General features: G+C 42.2%; 1 protein-coding gene across 1 annotated transcript in view; it reads left to right on the top strand.

The window, feature by feature from the left end:
- The window catches only part of LOC306932181 (S-adenosyl-L-methionine-dependent tRNA 4-demethylwyosine synthase TYW1-like), a gene marked incomplete at both ends in the record, with an annotated part of 40174 nt that extends 28807 nt beyond the window's left edge, over positions 1-11367 (top strand). Inside the window, 3 exons of the mRNA XM_079513879.1 lie at positions 3697-3874; positions 9996-10131; positions 11254-11367. Of these exons, the coding sequence (XP_079370005.1) occupies positions 3697-3874; positions 9996-10131; positions 11254-11367 (428 nt within the window). The remainder of the gene's footprint in view (positions 1-3696; positions 3875-9995; positions 10132-11253) is intronic.
- Positions 11368-22438: the final 11071 nt, after the last annotated feature.

Raw genomic sequence — 22438 nt, 5'->3', positions numbered from 1 at the left:
GAGGATGCCGGTATACAACAGCACATACAATTGGGTGTGAGTGACCCAGCTCAAACATGCTTAGTTCAAAGCTGTTAAATGAAATGGATAAAAGTTGTTTACACTTAACTCTTTGAGAGTTTCAAGGATTTCTATATAGTTTGTAGACTTCTCTATGGCATAATCCCGTTTTTGAATGATTTATTGAAAATTCTCTGTTGTGAATGTGTGACAACGAAAGACCTTCAGAGAAAGCTTGACTTGTCTGCTTCCAGGAAAAAAATGAACTGAGTTGATAAAATGTTTAGTTTTTGTGTTGGAAGCCATTTAAAAGAGCCTGCATTTACACTGGGTAGTGTTTCTAGGACAACAAAAAAAGTTATGCCCGGTTGAAGTTTTATTTTCTAAATAACTTTTTTTCTGCTGGGCGTACATAGCCATGCAATATCTAATTTTAAAGGGTGAGTTGTCTAGTTCAATTAAAATAAAATAAAAAGTTTCTCACATGTACCACTGTAGATATTTTGCCATCTATAAATAGCATGGTCAGTCATGATCAATCTGACCTATCCAGCTAAAAGTCCCCCTAGCTCTGAATTGGAACATCATATAAACTCAATTCTTTTTTGGGGTAAAATTAGACATTCTAACGCACATTTTGATATATACCATGTTTACATAGTCTTACCAGTACCTTGTCTATTCATGCATGTATCTCAAAAACCTGTTGTGAAGAAACAGTTTTGATAAAAAACACATCCAAGGACATTGTTTTGATATGACTTTGTGCCCATGATATGTATCAAAATATAGACTTGAATGTATACTGTATTATAACAAAAAATTGGGTTCTTACCATCTACCGTTACAGAGTAAATCACAGTTGAAACTCGCTTAGTCAAACCATAAACCTCAGAATAGTGAACAAAATAGCCATGACAGGTCTAACTCATTGTAAAAGCGTCTTTTATTTTTTATGACTACTAACATAATACAATTATAATAAATATTACAGAAAATAAATAGGCCTACATACAAAACAGTTGTCCCCAAACTCCCCAGTGTCCCCAAACCACTGCATTCCAGTTGACGGTGTGTGTGTGTGTAGGCTAAATTTAAAAAAAACAACAACAACTGAAATGAATGAATGCATCCGGTTCAGTGTCGGAGAACTCCATCGCAGTCTTGACTCTTCGTCTTCATCATCATCATCATCATCATCATCATCATCATCATCATCATCATCATCATCATCATCATCATCATCATCATCATCATCATCCTCCTCCTCCTCCTCCTCCTCCTCCTCCTCCTCCTCCTCCTCCTCCTCCTCATCTGATGCCAGTTCTAAATATATAGAAATAAACATTTAGCTGTAGTCAGCCCGGCCAATAGCCAGTTGGGGGGGGGGGGGGGGAACGTAGGCTATCTGACATCATCGTCATCATCATCATCACACGGAGACACACTAAACAATGTACAATCATGATTGTATACAATATACAATGAATGCTATTATCATGCAAGCTCATACGTCAATGAAACGTCATACAGATCTTATATAATACGCTACTGTTAGCAGTTTCTGTATTGACCTGTGCCTTCCTTGAACTGTACCCATTCTGCAATCTGACAACAACAATCAATCAATCAGTCCCTCTGTTCTCCCATTCTCTAATGCACAACTTTTTCTTTTTGCTCACTTGTATGTTTCTTTCACTTGACTCGCTGTTTTTTCCACTCTTACTATTGAAACGTGGCCTATGCCTGTTGAAAACGATGCCCGTAGAGAGCACCTTCCCCTCCTCTCATTTAGTGTTGATTTTGATTTTAGTCATAGTCTTTTGAATAGAATTGCATTTAGTTTTAGTCACATTTTAGTCACCTGGAATGTTTTAGTGTTTTACTAAATCTAAGGTTGCTTTTGACAACTGAAATGTATGTTGGTGGGCCTTTGAGGGCTTTGTACACTTGGAATACTGTGACATCAAATTGATGCCATTAGGGATCTCTATTATTATGGCCATAAAATGTTCCTACACACACCGAGTTTGAAGTCGATCGATTGGTCGTTCCTCAAGATACTCCAAGGACAGACACATGACACACACACACACATGCAGAAATGTTCGTAATTTATTGTCAGAGCACCCTTGTACTACACTGGCTCCAGCCCCCTGAATCGCTAGCCACGCCCATTAAAACAAATGTTCGGGCCATTCAGGTCTGGTGACTCTATGGCAGCCTTGGTTAAAAATCGGATACCGCTGCCACGTTTCAACTTGAAGGGCTTTCAGTCTGAATAATGACGTGAAACTAAATGAAAATTCAGTCTGAGTGTCGGGTTACCCTTGCACTCGACTGTCTGTATGTGATCTCACAGACCACCACCTTCCCTCGGGTCCTCGACTTCTCTGTGACACGCACACTGAGTCTGAGCTTGATTGGTTGGCCCTGGCTCTCGAGGCTGACTGACTCATTCTCTGACTCACTCACTCACTCACTTGCACACACGCACCCATGCATGCATGCACACACGCACACACGCACCCATGCACCCATGCATGCATGCACACACGCACGCGCGCACATACTCAGAGGAGCAAAAAGTTACTGAATTGTATCGTGTTACAGACAACCATTTGTAGTTGAAAACCACAGATAGATAACACAGAACTCACCGTTTCTGGGTCTTATAACATACACCAGGGGTGCCAAAAAGGTAGATTGTGATCTACCAGTAGATCACACTGGTAGACCACATGACATGCCCCTAAAATAAATAATTTAAATAAAAACAAAAACTATTTTTGGCATGTCCCACTTGGATTAAAGTGACTTCACTTGATTAATAGACAAAAAGGGAAGCTCAAACCCAAAATGCAATACTTTGTTTTCAAGAGTGTTTCTCACAAACGCCAGTATTACAAAGTTATTTCTATTTCCCATTCCAAGTGCGTTTGCCTAATATGTAACTATTTTCAGCAATAGGATAATATATATTTTTGGTGGGTAGATCTGGTTGAGCTGGTCATTTTAAAAGTAGCTCTCAAGTCTAAAAAGTGTGGGCACCCCTGACATACACCCTCCTCCAAGCGACCCAATCAATAATAATGAATTTCATTTGTATAGAGCTTTTCCAAGTGCTCAAAGCGCTTTACAATGGTTAATTCATTCATACATTGGGAGGTGAAGCGGCGAACAGTCGACGTCAGTGTCCTCACTTCCCACATTCACACACCAAGGGTGGCAAGCTCACACCGACCGACTCATTGGAGGCAATGTAGGGTTCAGTGTCTTGCCCAAGGACACTTCGACATGTGGACAGGAGGAGCCGGGATTCTAACCGCCGACCCAGGGATCATTGGACGACCTGCTCTACCTCCTGAGCCACAGCCGGCCGGGGTCTGATCAAGACTGATCAGCCCACACTGTCGAAACAAACAAATCACTGGCTTCCTTTAAAACCCGTCTGTAAATTCACGCTTCCTATCATAGTTCGTTGACGGTAGTTTTGAAGCCTTTGTTACTTTTCAATTAGTGTAGGCAAAATCTAAGCCTTTGCTTAGATTCCCCCACCTCCCCCACCCCTTTTTCCAGTTTGTCCGATGTTTTCAGTATTGTAAAACCAATGCTTAGGATGGATGGATGGATGGATGGATGGATGGATGGATGCGTCAAATTAACCTTTTATTTGACCTTTCTTTGTGTCTCCAGGTGTTCCTGGAGTGCTTCCAGAACGCTATGAGGAAGGCATGGCTGTCAAACACTGTGCCTTGTCCCTGGTGGGGGAGCCAATCATGTACCCCGAAATCAACACTTTCCTCCGCCTCCTTCATACGCGTCGCATCTCCAGCTTCCTCGTCACCAACGCACAGTTCCCCGAGGAAATCAGGTAGGGGCGCACAACACTCTAGTCTTAACTGCCAAAGCAAAGCAAAGCAAAGTTCTTTGTTTACCCAGGGAAGTGGACTAAGCTCGAGATGCTTGTTTACAGCCACACCCTGCTCATAGAACATTTCATGGTAGGGGTTCAATGCCTTGCTCAAGGGCACTTCAGCGGTGGTAATTTTAACGTGCTGGTCCGGGGATTCGAACTGGCGACCTTCCGGTATCAAGACCGCTCCGCAAACCGTTCGGCCACCACTGCCACCGCTGTCCATGTTCACAGTTCCCCCAGGAAATCAGGTAGGGGCGCACAACACTCTAGTCTTAACTGCCCATGTTCACAGTTCACAGTTCACAGTTCCCCGAGGAAATCAGGTAGGGGCTCACAACACTCTAGTCTTCACTGCCCATGTTCACAGTTCCCCCAGGACATCAGGTAGGGGCGCACAACACTCTAGTCTTAACTGCCCATGTCCACAGTTCCCCCAGGAAATCAGGTAGGGGCGCACAACACTCTAGTCTTAACTGCCCATGTTCACAGTTCCCCCAGGAAATCAGGTAGGGGCGCACAACACTCTTAACTGCCCATGACGGAGATCTCCATCTTTTCATGCTTTATATTTGTTTGATATCGGCGAGCGCTACACTGCTGTCTATGAGCGTCTATTGCACAACATTCAAAACCAGAAGTCGTTGGTCGGTCGGCAAAACAACAGCGAGCCCAAATCTTCTCCCGCCGATTTCTCTGAATCTAAATCACAGATTACGATTATAATCAAAACACATATTTTTGACGGCCCATCACGGTCCCGTCGCTAGTCGCAGTAAAATAATTCATGCCTTGGGTGGTCGGCAATCATCCCATGATGGATTTCGTTAACCGTTATGCTACTTATTTACAGTTATTTACTTAACTGATTACCTCACAAAGGTGAGCAACTCCCACAGCCACAACACTAGAGGGAGCATAAATAATGATCTGGTGCCACCCACATTTAGAACAAATATGGGTAAATTCACTTTTCACAGCACTGCCACTCAGGTGTGGAATGCCCTGCCCCCTTCCCTCAAAACAAACAAATCACTGGCTTCCTTTAAAACCCTTCTGTAAATTCACGCTTCCTATCATAGTCTGGAAGGACTGTAGGTGTGTGGTAATGCATTCACCAAAATTGAATAGCAAGTTGTCATCGACAGATCATAATGGCAGCATGGAAAAACATTCAGAGCCGATTGGTCCAGCGGTTTGCAACATTAGGCCCAAACAAAGACACACACAGGCTGAAAAAAAGACCCTCACCCATCTTCAGCTCTTTGAGATATTAAAATAGAAATGGAAAACATATCTTCAAAGGACACTAGTTACAGCGGCATACATACACGGTAGAGCTTTATTAGTTGTCTTTGCTTAATTTGAATTGCTGAATATTGTATAGTTGCACCCAACTATTGTGCACTCAATCTTCAAAGCCGGTCTGTACAGAGCCTTACAGGCTCACAAATAACATTGCAAATCATCACACAGCTGTGTGGCTGACTGCCTGTTACCAATTTCTCCTTCTGTCTCTCTGTGTCTGACTGCTATTCAGAACAGGCATACGTGGGTCCTTGAAGTATATCCTCTTGTGCACCTTATGAAAAATACATACATAACTAAAAAGCCATTCTAGCCTTGTAGGGCTTTGTGTGCACTGATGTGAAACCTTCAAAGACACAGAAGCACGCGTGCTTTTATTTTGTGTGCTGCACAATGAGAAGAGAAGAGAGTTCTGCGTCCTTTGTGGGAGGGAAGTCGCGACTCTTTTTGATACAGAGACAGTCATGGCGGCAAGACTAACTGTTCAGGAGAGGAGAAAAACTGATTTCCTTTTTTTATGCAAAATGAGTTAATGGCACAGGCAGACTCTTCACATGTATTCTTCACAGAGCATGTCTGAAATAAATGTCAGAGCTGAAATCGACATGTAAATATGAAATAAATGCTTAAACATGTAGCTAGGTGTAATGTTAGAGTCCACGGAAGTGAACCTTTCAAGCCTGTTTTCTCAACTTGCTGTTTTCTGCAAGACATATTACTCTATAAGCCATATCTCCAAAACTGGTGGGTCAAACTGAACAACCAATATGTCAATTTGATGTGAATCCGATTCCGGCGAGCCGCCCCACGTCCGAAACGGTTGAGAAATGACAGTTACCGTGTGGGGGTCCCTCTACTGTACCCTCTACTGTACTGTACTGTCACTGTACTGTACTGTACTGTACTGGCACACCTGAAATCACCATATATACAGTTAATATGTGCGTGTGTGTTTATGTGTGTGTTAGGTTGCGCACAGGTGGTGAAAAACAACCATGCTGTTTTCATGCTCAGACATACATACCCAGGCAGCCAGCCAGCTACCCACACACATAGTCACTTAAGGAAGTGGTTTGCACCACTTAAAACGATTTTATTTTCCCCTCAATGACTTAGCCTCGGTCAGAAGCGGTCACTAATGTCTTTTTTTGTGCCCCACACAGTCACTGTAATTACAGCATCATTCAAACAACACTTTATGAAGACAAAACATCTGTTTGACCACGAATGTTCCTGCACACATTTGTGTCGCCCAATTCGACTGGGGCTTGTGAACAGCCATATACTGCGTGCAGCTAGTAATTTCCGTTTTGGAATGATACTCTTGTGTTGTCCTCTCTTAATGTAAATCGCTCTGGATTAATTTAATATACTTTAAAATTAATCCATGCCTAAATTGTAAATCTATTGTCCTTTCACCTTTTGTCTAGCTCTTTGAACATAATTTATGCTGAACTTATCAAGACAAGGAAAGCACGGCACAATGTGCTTTACATGCAGAATAATGAGTAGGCTTCTAGTCACACACCCTGAATAAGAACTACATGGGTCGAAAGTCGAAACCGGTCAACGTCCTTAGAATGACTTTTTGGAAAGTTTTTATTTTGCTATAACGAAAATAACATTGCCTGGATGCAACTGGGACGTATCCTCAGTGATGTATCCCAAGGTCATCGGGGTTTCGGGTCTCTCGAACATCATACCCCTCACTCGGGTGACCCAGCCGGGGTGATCAAGTCCCGATTTACGTCCCAGTAGCTACCCTCGATCAGACCACTAGGGAAAGACAGGGCCGCATAATCCGTTGGGACCACTCCGGAACTAATATGCCGGGACTGAGAGGTACAATTCTGGTATGTGGAGGGACTAGGCTCTGTGGGTTGCCTCCTGTCCGGGCCCCTCCTACGTCTCACCAGGTCCACTCCTGCTCTCACCAGGAGTACCGCCAGGACCTGTGCGTTGCACCAGACACTTCATTCAGGAGTGGTGGATTCTTGAGCCGCAGTGGTTCTGCAGGCTCCACCGCTGGGCAACGGTAGTACTGCAGACTCCACTTGCGGCTCGAATGGCCCTCCTAAAGGCCTCATCGAAGGCTTACATTATGCCCTAAGACAGGGGTTCTCAACGTTTTTGGCTGGGGACCCCCGGAAATGCTTTGGCCATGTCTCGCGACCCCCGCCCCCCCTCCCCACCACCAATACAAACTGACTGCAAAAATAACCTTTATAATACAGAAAATACATCGTAAATTAATACTGAAACCAGATATAATCATTAAGAGAAGTTTATGCATGCACCACGTACTATGTAAACTCTTCATTTCCATTTTCCAGGCATTCAGTTACTCGTCTCGTCTTAAGTGTGCTTGGAGTTAGCTTAAATCCTTCCTCATAATCTAGGAGGCATTTAAAAAGAAAAATAGGAGATGGAAAAACTAAAAGAGGCATTGGAAAATTCCAAGTCAAATCGCAATTATGTTTTTACTTATGTTAGACTTAATATCTTTTTTTTAACCTCCACCCTGGATTAAATCTTCCTGTAATGTATCATAAATTCCATTATTAAATATCTGTAAATGTGTTATTTGTTAATACAAATGAAGTCACATTTAAAAACAGCCAACCAAAGTGATGTACAGAATGAGAAAAAACAAAATAAAAACACATTGCACACAAAAAAGCATCAAATAGAATAAATAGGCATCAAGTAAATAAAAATCACACCCGTGTGAACTGAGTGGTGCAAGGTCTTATATAGCCTGATCAACTGTGGTCTGACGTAATGTCAGTGACCATAGTAACCATGCTCATTCTTTTAGGCCCCACGTACAGGTACACACAAACACGGATACAAACAACCATAGCAACCATGCTCGTTTTTTTGGTTGCTAACCATAGCAACCATGCTCGTTTTTTTGGTACGAACAAACACGGGTACAACGCCAGTTGTTGGAGTGGTTTGCACCACTCAAAAAACAGGAGGATAGTAATCTGAGCATATGCTTCGAAACCTCATGGTGGGTCACGTCTGCCTGCTGCGTCACAATTAGTGATGCACTGAATATTCGGCCGCAGAAAATATTCAGCAGAAAATGGCTAAAAAATAAAAATGCATCGGCCTATTCGGTTTCAGCCCGAATAGGCAAAAAATATCACTGAATAGTGTATGCAATTAATGCATTCAAAAGAGCTGAATAAATGTTTTATGGACCCATAATAGTGATTATTATTTAAGTTAAGTTTTGCCATAACCATTTATTTTGCCATAAATCAGGTAGCTTTAAGGTAGGGCCATGACAGCAATGGTAGGAAAAAAAGATATATAATATTAATCATATTCGTATATTCGGTTTTCGGCCAACTGTTTCCTATATTCGGTATTCGGTTTCGGCCAATAATTTCCCTTTCGGTGCATCCCTAGTCACAATGTCTTTGGCTGCCTCAGCTGTCATTATGCCGACTCTCCCTGGGCCACCAGAATACAGGCAAAGGCATGGAACAGCAGCCATGGATCCATCATCTTGATACTGTCAGGGACCAGCTGTCTGAATTTATTGAGTCTGACGCCCCAGACATTACTTTGATTGGAAACTCTTCAAGTCTTCACACTTGTGATAAGGAGGTGTGTGTGTGTGTGTGTGTGTGTGTGTGTGTGTGTGTGTGTGTGTGTGTGTGTGTGTGTGCGTGTGCGTGTGCGCGTGCGCGTGTGCGTGTGCGCGTGCGCGCGTGCGTGCGTGTGGAAACAAAGTGCAGATTTGGGGGATTTGACTTGTAATAGTAGTCGAATATGTGATTATTCGCCGGTGAAATATCATATTTTTTTACATCTTTTCTTTCACCCAGAATTTTTTTTAGTTATGGGCCGTTGAATAAAGCTTGTTTCGACCAAAAGCACAATCTGAGAAAAGAATCCGAGATTAATGTATTTTTGTGTCAATCTGTTTACATTGAGGCGGATGGAGACAGGGTTTTCACTTCTGGTTAATTTCTGGTTGTATCCGTCACCTATAGTCAATGTGTTGAGAGAGCAGCTAGCCTTTAAACCACTGAAGTCTTCTCCTTAACGTGTTGAGGTGCAACAATGTTAAGTTCACCCAGAACGTTAGTACAGTATAACCTCTCGAGCAAGGCCAAATTTAGGTTCTGAGAACCTTATCTGAAACAAAGTTGTAGCATAATGGAGAATAAAAAGAGTCCTGAACACGTGAAATGTGCTACAGGCACTGACATGTCATGTCAAAATGTTTTCCTGTTCATGTCGATTATTTCCTTGCTTATACAGTAGTTACGATGTGTCTTAATCCACCGCTAAATGGCAGTAGCAATAGTTCAGCACAGGCCACCATAGATTTGTTCTATTTTTTAGAACGAGAGTTGTAAGATGAAGTCATGATTATAATGTTATCAATTTAAGCCCCTTTTAAAATAAGTTAAAAACGTCTTTGGCCTGGAGGCACTTTGTGAAAAAGAAGTCAAATAAGTACTTGGCCTAGAATTAATGAGAGTGCAAAATCTCTCTTGGAAGAGCCACCCATCGACTTCTCTAACCTTCCCTGTGTTTCTTCACTAGTCCGATCCAGAAGAACACAGTTTTACGCGAGGGACAAATGCATCAGTAAGCAGGAACTGGGGATGGCAATGAAGGACCCGGGTTGTCTGGCGGCGTTGCATTGTGAAATCCATGATCTCGAACCGCGGTTGAAAAATGATGATGACGGTGTCTTAACTAAATTCTTACTGAGATGTTAAAGCAAAGTCCTTGTTCCCTTTAGGACGTTGGTGCCGGTCACCCAGCTATACGTGAGTGTGGATGCCAGCACCAAGGACAGCCTGAAAAAGATCGACCGGCCACTTTTCAAGGACTTCTGGCCACGGTTCCTGGGCAGCCTGAAGGCTCTGGGGGAGAAGGTTAGTCCGCCTCACATCACAGTCACTCCTGTTAGAAAACTGGAGCTAGTGTTAGTAGTAGTGCTTGAAATACATAATTATGTCCATTAAGTCCAGTCTGGTCTTATGCGCTTGAGTTGAGTGCGTTAACTCATTCGCCGCGAACATCGCCATCTGGTGGCTGAATTTACAGAGAAAAAAAAACAATTGCCTAACGATGATGTCACTGGTGGACGTGTTTCTGAACTGCCCACAGCCCTCCTATGAGACACAGACTGAGTAGAGAAAAATGGTGGTATTTTATCATGAACATTGGTGAGGACCAATTATATGAAGATAGGTTGAAAAGTGGTATTATGGTTGGAATGAGGCACAGGTTGTAATATTGTTTATTTGATCTTATTTTGATTACCAAATGCTGTGATGTGATGTAGAACAGTGTTTCCCAACCTTTTTTGTCCCAGGGCACACTTTTCATAGCCTAACAATCTCGTGGCACACCTAGATATACGGGGGGTGTATGTGCGTATGTATATATATATATATATATATATATATATATAGTTAAACGTATTTGATACCAAACACATTATACTTTTGACAGAGTAAAACTTCTTTGAACCCACAGTGCCTCAGTTTCATCAATTTATTTTTGAAAACTCATATACAAAATATAGCACACACATGTTCAATTTGTCAATGCAAAGTAATACTTCTAAATAAAAAAATGAGTTGTAAAAACAAGAACAAAAATCGTTTGCCACAATACAATGGTCTTAAACTTGAGCACTTTTGTACAAAAAAAAAAATCGCAAAAAAATATTTGATAAAAAGAAAAGAAAAGATGTTTGGCAAGTTCTGTCTTAGTGTGAACCTTGAGCTTGTTTTCCTGAACAAAGAGTTTTTATCCTGGCTGAGACGTTGGACAAACTGACACGGAGCTCCTCATCAACTGCTCTCAGGCTCTCTCTGTGTTTGTTTTTTATGCAAGTCAGGCTTGAAAAGCTAAGCTCACACAGGTAGGTTGTGGAAAAGGGGAGCAGCACTGCCATTGCTCTGTCTGTGATGGCTGGATATTCTTTGCCAACAGCCAACCAAAACCTGTCCAGGCTTAGCTCCTTGAATTTCCTTTTCCATTCATAGTCCCCCTGTATGTCCAATAACTGCTCTCGCTCCAGCATTGGGCTGTTCACGTTTGCCGCGTCCAATGGGTCACGGACCCAGTCAAAGTCTTCGGTGGAAACTGGGGGCAAATAAATTGCAAATTTGTCCTCGAGAGTTTCCAGATGCTCAGAAATGACCCCACACAATTCACGATTGTTTTTGTATCCAGCGTTGCTGCAAGGAAACATGTCTAGCTTTCCCTTGCTTGCAGCCTGCCGCCAGATGGCGAGTTTTTTCCGAAATGTGTTCAGTTTTGTCGTGCTTGTAAGAATATTCTCATTTCGCCCTTGCATTTTCCTGTTCAGTTAATTCAGATGGATAAAAATATCCGCCATGTATGCTAGTCTTGCACACCAGTACTCATTTGCAAACAGTTCGGCATATTTGGATTGCTCAGCCGACAGAAAGCACTTTAATTCCTCCCTCAGTTCATATACACGCGACAAAACTTTTCCTCTGGAAAGCCATCGAACTTCGGTGTGCAGCAGAGTTTGATGTTCCGCCTCCATTTCCTCGCACAGTGTGGCAAACAGCCGGCTTTTCAGTGGTCTCGCTTTAATAAAGTTAACGACGCTTACTGCATCATCCAACACAACTGACAGGTCTTTTGGTAAAGTCTTTGCAACCAGCGCCTCACGGTGTAAAAAACAGTGTGTAGCCATGACGTCAGGATTAATCTCTTTCACTCGGCTAACAAATCCCTTGTATCGCCCGGTCATAGCTGCCGCTCCATCAGTGCACACACTGACAGTCTTCCCAGCTTAAATTCCATTTCTCCAAATATTCCGATGTCACCCGGAAAACTTCCTCTCCTGTTTTAATTCCAGGCAGTTGTTTGCAAAACAGGTAATTCTCTCTGATGAAGTCACCATCCGCGTCAGAATCAATGAATCTCACGTTTGCCAACAGCTGTGCGTGTCCACTTATATCTGTTGATTCATCCACTTGCAGTGCAAATTTTCCACTCGTCATAATTTTGTGTATGACAACACTCTCTATGTCTGCAGACTAGGCATGCCGCGGTTTACCGAATTTCGGTAATACCGCGACAGGAACAGCCACGGTGTTGATACCGTGAGATTTCCGAGCTTACGGTATTTTAATACAGCGTTGGTGGGCGGCGCATGCTGCGCGCATGCAGTGCAACTCCACTCCCAGACTAAGGCAAAACATTTATTTTCACCACACAGCTGCAGTAGATTGAAAAGTTGCTTCCTACCTTTGAGTTAGTGTTGCTGAAAGACACCCAGATCCAATTGTATATTCCATATTTCCACATGTACTAAACTAAAAGTGTGAACTGTCAACACAGAGACACGCAGTTGTGACCATGCGCAGATTGCACTACCTGGAGCAGATTGCTCCAGCGTGCAGGGTACAAAACGGCCATTAGGGGGAGCCATAGTACAGTGAAATACAGTGGGGAATAGCTATTGATTTATTGATTGAATACTTTATTGGCAGAAATGTAATCACTATAGGGTACAGTCAAACACATGTCCAAAGGGATCACTGAAAAAAGTCCTTGCAGTCTTGTTTCCATTCGGTCCTGGTTAACCAATTCATAATCATGACAAGTCACATGACAAATAACAAAATTCAAATTATCATAAAAGGTAAAAATATGTAGACCTACAGGTTGGGGAACAAAAAAGGGCTTATAAGGAGGTGGGGGTAGTCACTAGACATAGGTGGGGGGGGGGGAATCTTTTTTTTTTTTTTTTAATATAAATACCGTGGAATACCGAGGTATAGGTTTTCAATACCGGCACCGTACCGTACTGTAAAATCTCATACCGTGGCATGCCTACTGCAGACATGTCTTCAATGCGTCGGCCAATTGTGTTATTTGAGAGTGGCACATTTGCTAATTCCTTTGCAGCATCTGGTGGCACCAAGCCCACATCACCTGCAAATTTGAATGAATTGGCTATTACTGTTTCTGCCAATGTATGTGGCATTTTTAACTTTGCCAACATCTCTGCGATTTGGTAGCTTAATTCCAGACCCTTTTCAGAAGTCTTTGTGGTACTGCGTATCAAGAGACTTGCCTGCTTCGCTGTGTCTTTCTCCTTTTTTTCTTTCAAACTCACGAAGGGGCCGCTGGCTGTGCCGTCGTCAGATGCAGGTGACCCGGTGGCGCTGTGTGTGCTGCTGTCGGGTTCTGGTGGTGTCTTTCTGGAGGGAGCGAAATGTAGCGTCTTCTGGATGCATCTCTTTTTGGCTGCTGGTTCCATCTTGTAATAGCTGTACAATGTGAGTGAGTGACAAGCTAGTCTGTGCCCCATTTATACAGTAAAGTTGCCAGGCGAGTACAGGTGATGGCCCCATGTACACAAAGACATACATTAGCATTAACATTCCTATGGCCGATGGTCGTTAGAGTCTATTGTTCCGTCGTTGTTGCACGTCTAATTAGACGTGTGACAACAACAACGACGCAACAATAGGAATCCTGCAGCTCAGTAGCTATTGCTTTCGGGGGAGGGTTAGTGTTACTTTCGGTCAAATCAGGCGCACACCTGGACACATCAAACGGCACACAGGTTGGGAAACACTGATGTAGAATATGTCACTAGTGGATAATGAGTGACTTTCGGTTGTATGTGGGTTGTTTTATGATGCTTGGATTATGTTGAACAAAGCTAGCGTATAGCGTCAAACCAACAACAACCCAGAGCTAGCCGGAAGCATGACGGAGGGGCAATAAAGAGACTCAGAGAGCAGACGTGGCTTTGCTTCTTAGACCATGGCTGAGAGAGCAGTGTCTTTATTTTCACTTCCCTATATACAGATCACGTGACCGGTATGAGGTCACGTGCTTTCAATAAAGGTATACATATAAATATACATACAGTGATATATATATACAGGCAATTAACGATCATACATTCCAACACCCCCACTTGATCGCGAATTGGTACACACAGAAACAACAACAAAAAAAAGAACCCTTGAAAGAGAAACAAACAAAAAAAAACCTTGGACTGTATGTTATTCTCCAAACATGAAACCCTCAAAATTTCTCAATTGACACAGCCTGGCTGGTTTTGCCATAACATCGGGAACCATTTGTTCAGTTGGACAATACCCGAGAATCACTTTACCATCATTGACAGTTGATCTTACAAAGTGGTATCTTATGTCAATATGTTTTGACCTCTGTCTCTGTACAGGATTTTTAGCTAACGCTATTGTACCTTGATTGTCCTCGTAAATCTTTGGCTGCATGTAATGAAATTCATCAATACATTGTAACAATTGAATCAAATACAAACACTCTTGTAGAGTTGCCGCTAAAGCCATGTACTCAGCTTCACAAGTTGAAAGTGCTACGGTGTATTGCTTTTTAGACCTCCATGAAATCAAAGGGCCCTCTGGGTTTAGGCTGACACAATAACCACTAGTGCTACGTCTGTCACTTGCATCCTCTGCCCAGTTTGCATCACTATATGCTATCAAGCCTAGTTCCTCACATTTCCTATAGCATAAGGATTTTTCCCTGGTTCCCTTCAGATATCTCAGCACATGTTTCACTGTGATCCACTGCTCTTCTGTTGGTTTAGAAAAATATTGTGAAAGTTTTCCCACTACAAAACTCAGATCTGGCCTGGTACAAGTAGTCAAGTATATTAGACTACCCACAACTTCCCTGTATTTTCTCACATCCCCCAATGACTCACTGCTGTCAGTGTAGTTCAGTTTTGCCTGTTGTTCTTGGCTTGCAGTCCTGCATGTCAAATCTAGTCAATATTTTGTCAACATATTTCCTTTGTGACATAGTCACATAATGTTCACCTTGTTCAAAATCAATACCAATGAAATGTTTCAATTTGCCTAAGTCTTTTGAATTGTTTAGATTCATCTGCATTTGTTTTTAAAGCATACACCCATCTACCCCCCACTATTTCTTTGCCTTCTGGCAGTTTAGTCAGGGTAAACGTGTCATTTTCCTTTAGTGATTCAATTTCCTCATCCATAGCTCTTGCCCATAACTTAGAGTCAGGTGATGCCATTGCCTGCTTTACTGTGTGTGGCACATCACAAATGACTCTATAACAATAATCAAAGGTTATGTCATCTAGGTCATCAGATTTTACTTGACACTCATAATCCTTTAAATACTGAGGTGGTTTCACTTTTCTTCTGGGATATGTTGCACTCTGGCCACTGTCACCTGCCTGAGCACTGACCAAATCATCCATCTCCCCTGCTTCTTGTTCCTGTATCTCACTGGTTCGGCCATCTTCACCTGCCTGAACATTTGCCAAATCACTCATTTCAACCACAACCTCTTGTTCTTGTGTCTCGTTAGTTTCCCTATCTTCAGGGAGGTGGTTTACAGTCCTTCCCCCACTGCAATCATCATCCCAATCTGTTTGGGTCTGAATCTCAATGACATTGCTTTGAATGAACTTTACCAATCTGTGCTTAGTTACCTTCCCAGTGTCGGGATAAAACACTAAATAGGCTGGGCTATTTTTATCATATCCTACAAATATCCCTTTTTCACATCGTGAATCCAACTTTTTCTTATTTTGTTTATATTTATAGCATGGGGACCCAAAAGTTCTCATTCTTGAAAGGTTTGGCCTCTTTCCTGTCAGCATGTAATATGGGGTCTGTCCTACACGCTTATTGAAACATCTATTTCGGATAACAGCAGCCGTCATTACCGCATATGTCCACAATTCCCTTGGTAATTTGCACTCAATCAGCATACATCTGGCCATCTCAAACAGCGTTCGCCAATTTCTTTCAGCTGTCCCATTCTGATGGGGTGAGTATGGAGCTGAGGTCTCATGTCTAATGGACTTTCCGCTTAACAATGCCTGAAAGTGACCAGAAGTATACTCAGTACCATTATCCGAACGAATACACTTAATTTTCCCATAGGGTGAAACATCGGCAATGTACTTCTCTGTAGCTTGGACTGTGTCACTCTTAGATTTCAAGAAATAAACAAAAGTAGCTCCTGAATAGTCGTCAGTAAATGCTAAAGCATATTTGAATCCGTCTTTAGCCGTTGGATCAATTGGTCCAGATAAATCAGTGTGTACAAGTTCTAGTGCTGCTTTAGCTCTTTGGTCTGGTTCTCTATTTCGGCTCTGAGCAAATTTACCTTCTATACACACATCGCATGACAACTTGGAAATATCAACCTTGCCTTTAATTTCCATACCATCAGTTACATTCTGCAGTTTTAACACATCTTCGTAGTTGCAATGTCCCAGAATCTCATGCCACGTCTTGATGTCATAGCACCCATGACATTCATCAACATCAATACTCTCATCAACGGTGTTTACATAAAACAACCTGTCATGTACCTTAATGTCAAATGTCGTGCCGTCTCTCTGGATGAACTTGTTCTGTCCCTCTTTGAAGATGAATGTGGCTCCATTTGATGTTGCTGCGTTGACTGAGAAAATGTCTTGGGGAAAGGATGGAACATACAGCGCCCCCTTCAGCATCGTTTCCACCTCTCGACCCTTGGTATCTCTCAGGTAAAACACTGCAGTACCTCTCTTCAGCGCTACGCCAGAGGCCCTCACTCCATCAGCCATCTCCAGAACATTCCTCCGTGGCTCGAAATTCTCATCGAAGTTTCGGAACTTCTTCACGTCGGTCACAATATGTGACGTAGCCCCAGTGTCGACCATCAGCCCTCTGCTCAGAGTATTACTCCGACAAAGTCTCTGCTTCGGTCTCCCGGCGCCGCCCGAGTCGCGGTTCACCTGGCCCACCTTGAAGGCGAACGTGTGCTCCTCTTCATCCTGCGTCACATTGGCGTTGTCTTTCCGTCTTCTTCGTCTGCAGTTGGTGTCGTTATGTGTTGGACTTCTGCAAAGACTGCACCACTGTCTCTGTTCTTTCTGACCAGCAGCATCTCCGCACTCAAACGATTTGTGCCCTCTCTGGCCGCAGTTATAACAGGACAGTCTCACGTCGTTGTCCTTGCTTCTTAGTCTCATCACGCTGTCATCCCCGGAACTGCTACTGAACCTTTCAGTGATCTCGTAACTCCTCAGTTTGGACTTAAAGTCGGCAAAGGTGATCCTGTCATCACTTTGTGCGATGTGGATGGAAAATGGCTTATAAGATTCTGGCAGCCCCTTCAGAACCATAGCTGTTAGCAAGCCATCACTCAAAGTCTCTTCCGCATTCCTCAGTGCCGTGATAGCTATTTCTGCTCGTATAATATAGTCTGTCATTGTTTCATCTGCAGTTTTCCGGAGCAACGTCAGCTCTGTGTACAAACTGATCACCCTCGGTTTCCCCTTGCCCGCATAGTGATCTTTCAGAATCTGTAACGCCTTTCTTCCGTCATCCGCTGCCTCACGCATAACCAACGACAAACTTGTATCATCGAGCACTTGAACCAGTTCAGCGTAAGCGTTTTCATTTTTCTCGGCGTCCTCAATGGCTTTCACCTCGGCCGCAGCGTCTCTTGCTGCGGCTTCCTCCGCATCGAGTGTTTCCTCGTCGTCGATATCAGGCTCGTATAGTATGGTGTCTTTCAGCCCTTTCAGCCGGAGGTAGCCGAGAAATTTTACCAACCATAATTCAAAGTTCCTTTCATCTCCGTCAAAGCGAATTCGGTTCCATTGGTTGTTGTTGCCTCTACCACTGGGCTCCATGACCTGTTGAACAAAGCTAGCGTATAGCGTCAAACCAACAACAACCCAGAGCTAGCCGGAAGCATGACGGAGGGGCAATAAAGAGACTCAGAGAGCAGACGTGGCTTTGCTTCTTAGACCATGGCTGAGAGAGCAGTGTCTTTATTTTCACTTCCCTATATACAGATCACATGATCACGTGACCGGTATGAGGTCACGTGCTCTCAATAAAGGTATACATATAAATATACATACAGTGATATATATATACAGGCAATTAACGATCATACATTCCAACAGATTAGGTCATGCTTTGGATATATATTGCTTTGGTCCAGGTAAAATATATTATTTTATAGTTCTTTCATGGGAAAAGAGAGGAAGCCGCACACTCATATGCTCCGAAGGATACGTTTATTGACGACGTTTCGAGCCAAGGCTCTTCATCTGGTCAAACTCAAGATGTCAGTGATCCACCCACTTAAGTAGACACCCACGGGTCACGTTACTAGTGTGGGTGGAACCAACACAACATGGTCATTAGATCAATTAATGAAATATCATTAAATATAGTGTTACACATTTCTCAAATCCACAACCGTGGAATAAGCAAAAGGACATCATGATTATTACAGAATCTAGGATAGTGATTCACATAATCAGGTATTATTACTTAGGCAACAATTCGAATATATACAGTGTACAATAAAGAAATTATAAAAAATGGCTGATGGGGAAGTCCTCGTTCATTCCCTTTGGGGACATTGTATTCAAAGTGTAAATCCAAAAGGATTCACGTTGTAGCAATAGTCTATTTAGATCCCCTCCTCGCCTGGGGCATTTTACATGTTCAATCCCCTGATATCTCAGAGTGGCCACAGTATGTTTAGCGGACAAAAAATGCATTGCAACCGGGCTTTTTGGATCTTGGTTGCGAATGCTACTTCTATGCTCGCTCATGCGTGTTTTTAACGCCCTGTTGGTCTTGCCAACATACCCTAGACCACTTTGAATACAATGTCCCCAAAGGGAATGAACGAGGACTTCCCCATCAGCCATTTTTTATAATTTCTTTATTGTACACTGTATATATTCGAATTGTTGCCTAAGTAATAATACCTGATTATGTGAATCACTATCCTAGATTCTGTAATAATCATGATGTCCTTTTGCTTATTCCACGGTTGTGGATTTGAGAAATGTGTAACACTATATTTAATGATATTTCATTAATTGATCTAATGACCATGTTGTGTTGGTTCCACCCACACTAGTAACGTGACCCGTGGGTGTCTACTTAAGTGGGTGGATCACTGACATCTTGAGTTTGACCAGATGAAGAGCCTTGGCTCGAAACGTCGTCAATAAACGTATCCTTCGGAGCATATGAGTGTGCGGCTTCCTCTCTTTTCCTATGTTACTTTTTGAACCCAACACCTCCATGAAGTGATGTGCGTATTTTACTATAGTTTCTGTATGATTTTTGCACAATACGGCACTCCTACCAAGACTCCACTGAACCCATAAATATGGCAACATCGAATGATTATAACGATGCCTTATCCAAAACCTTGGAATTCTCTACAGAAGATTATGACCGAAACTGAACAAACTGAATACATTATGAAACAACATACTATGTTGTTTCATAATGTATTCAGTTTGTTGTTGTAATATTAATTGTGCAGCAGTAGAATTAATTCTAAGGTATTTTGAAGTAAACAAGACTTGAGGGACCTATCATATGCCCAGCACCAAATGGTGCAAAGCACAGCGCGAGTTGTCATTGTCTTGCCCAGCAGCACCCATGTTTTGTTAGTAACCAAATGTATTGTATTGTTTTGTTAGTAACCAAATGTATTGTATTGTTTTGTTAGTACCAAATGTATTGCGCCCAATATGTGCACTCTTGGGTGTGTCTTATCTGTCTTATTGGTGGCGCAGTGATGATTTGGGCAGTAATTTCAGATTTTAGTTTTAGTCATAGTCTCTTGAATAGTTTTTGTCACATTTTAGTCACCTGGAATGTTTTAGTGTTAGTCTAGTTTTAGTCGACTAAATATCATAACAGTCGACTAAATCTACGGTTGATTTAGTCGACTAAAACGTAGGGCCTTGATGCCGTCGTAATGACTGATTTTATTTTACACTTGTTGAAAATAGCAGATCTACATGCTCATAGCTTGTAGATCTGCTATTTTCAGCATGCAACCAAGTGTAATGTATGACTTGTGTCTTTTACTTACTACTGGATCTCTTGTCCACTAGTCCCTTCCTAACATTTTAGTCTAGTTTTATTTGTTGACAAAATTGTCAGTATATTTAGTCTTAGTTTTAGTCACCATAGCTTAGTTTCAATTTAGTTTCCATTTAGTCAGTGAAACAAGGTAGTCAACAAACATTTTTCGTCATAGTTTGACAAAATCAACACTGTTGTGGCGCATAGCTCAGAGCCATTAACATAATAAAGATACATACGTCCGATACATACATCTGTGTCTGTAGGACACAGATGTTATAAATATGTACGTTCGTTCGTCCGTCCGTCCATTCGTCCGTCAAGCTGTAATCATTTTGACGTTTTCCTTCAGACCAAGTAATCTATTTGGTTAGTGGATCTAATTCTGTGACCTGTGTCCTCAATTCATCCTACTTTATTTTTTGCAGCCATTTACCTCCAAGGTATTATATCCATAAAACAATGGACAAATTCATTAGCACTCAACAAGAGTTGTTTTGACTTGGCATCTCAAGGTAAACCACAGTTAAGCGATTAAGACCTGGAACGCATCTGTGTCACCTTAGCGTTTAACAAGATTAACAATTATTTTATACTTATACTATTATATTATAGCAGATATATATATATAGATGAGGGCGACTGTGGCTCAAGAGGTAGAGCAGGTCGTCCAATGATCCATGGGTCGGCGGTTCGAATCCCGGCTCCTCCTGGCTACATGTCGAAGTGTCCTTGGGCAAGACACTGAACCCCAAATTGCCCCGGATGTGCTGGTTGGTACCTTGCATGGCTTCCGCCGCAATCGGTGTATGAATGTGAGTGTGAATGGGTGAATGTAATGCACAATCTATGTAAAGCGCCTTGGATAAAGGCGCTATATAAATGCACCATTTACCATCTTATACAAGCTTGTAGATCTGCTATTTTTAACTCAAATATTTGCTTCTAAGGGGGGGGGGGGGTCACTGGAACAAAATATTTTCACAATTGGCCAAATACAGATCTTTCTGTGGGTCCTTGAAAGGGTTTGAGCTCCACTGATATAGAATCTTAAAAAAATTTTTTTACAGCAATATAAAAGAAAACATCACTGTTGCAATTAATTACACCAGTTGAAGTAATTGGATAATGTGACAAAATTAGTAGTGAGGATGAATGGTTATGAAATGTTTGTCGTTAAAAATAGAACTTTCTGAACATCACATGGCAGCCTATTGCACGACTGTATTTTTAGTTCAATGTTTCTGGATAAAAGACCTGAACCTGCTTGGTTTGGATGGAGGCCATCAGGCTCATTATGCCAGCCAAGCATCCAGGGAAGCGTAACTCATACCCCAAACCAGACTGATAACACAGGCAATTCCAGCATAATATATTATGTGTAATTTTTGTGTGATTTTGTGTGTAGAAAATGCTGTCAGTGTTATCGTATAAAAATGCCCATCCTTTATACAGCTTAACAATGGCATGTATTGTGGATTGCCGTGTGCCAAGTTCTCATTTCTCAAAATGAAACGTTTTACAGTGAATTGAGCCTCACACTATCTCTTCCATTCTCTCCCTCTATATTCATCTATTTTCGGATTCTCCTGACCCATTTCTCTACGGACCGCCCCTTTATTCCTCATGGTGGACTCTCCACCTCCATATTATTGACGGATCGACTTTTACTTCTCTGACTTCTCCCCTTTGGAGATCTGCTATTTTTGAAAAATCGTGAAATCTTTGACTATTATTCTTTCACATCAAACGTTTTTTAACTAATATCTTTGCTTCTGGGGGTCCCTGCCTGGAACAACATACAGTATTTTCACATGGGGGTCGACGGCCAATTACATATCATTTCTGGGGTCCTTCACATGAAATAGTTGAGAACCACAGATTCTTTTTTAAAACGGTCATGATTTAGAACAGGGGTGGGCAACTTTGAAGATGGAGAGGGCCACTATATTTCCACGCTCACTCCAGAGGGCCACATGCATATTTCTGTCATAGCAAAAAATAGCAGATCTACAAGCTCAAAACGCATCACACTGCGGCACGTTTTGAGCTATTTTGCTTTTATTTCAAATGCATTTAGTTATACTTATGTTAACTTTATGAACTTAAATGCAAATACATTGGACATTAAAAAGGACAATAAAATTATAATACCAGTCATTCAGCTACCTGAAGTAATTAAAGCGGTCATGTTTCGAAATGTAACTGATTTGCCGACCACAATAAGTGAAGGTGAGCGCTGCATGTGGCCCCCTGGCCGCCAGTTGCCCATGCATGATTTAGAAGACATTTGTAGAATCTGGTC

Source organism: Electrona antarctica (genome assembly GCF_951216825.1).
Source record: "Electrona antarctica genome assembly, chromosome: 11".
Taxonomy (NCBI): domain Eukaryota; kingdom Metazoa; phylum Chordata; class Actinopteri; order Myctophiformes; family Myctophidae; genus Electrona; species Electrona antarctica.
Note: the sequence above shows the minus strand (reverse complement) of the source record. Positions and strands in the feature narration are given on the sequence as shown.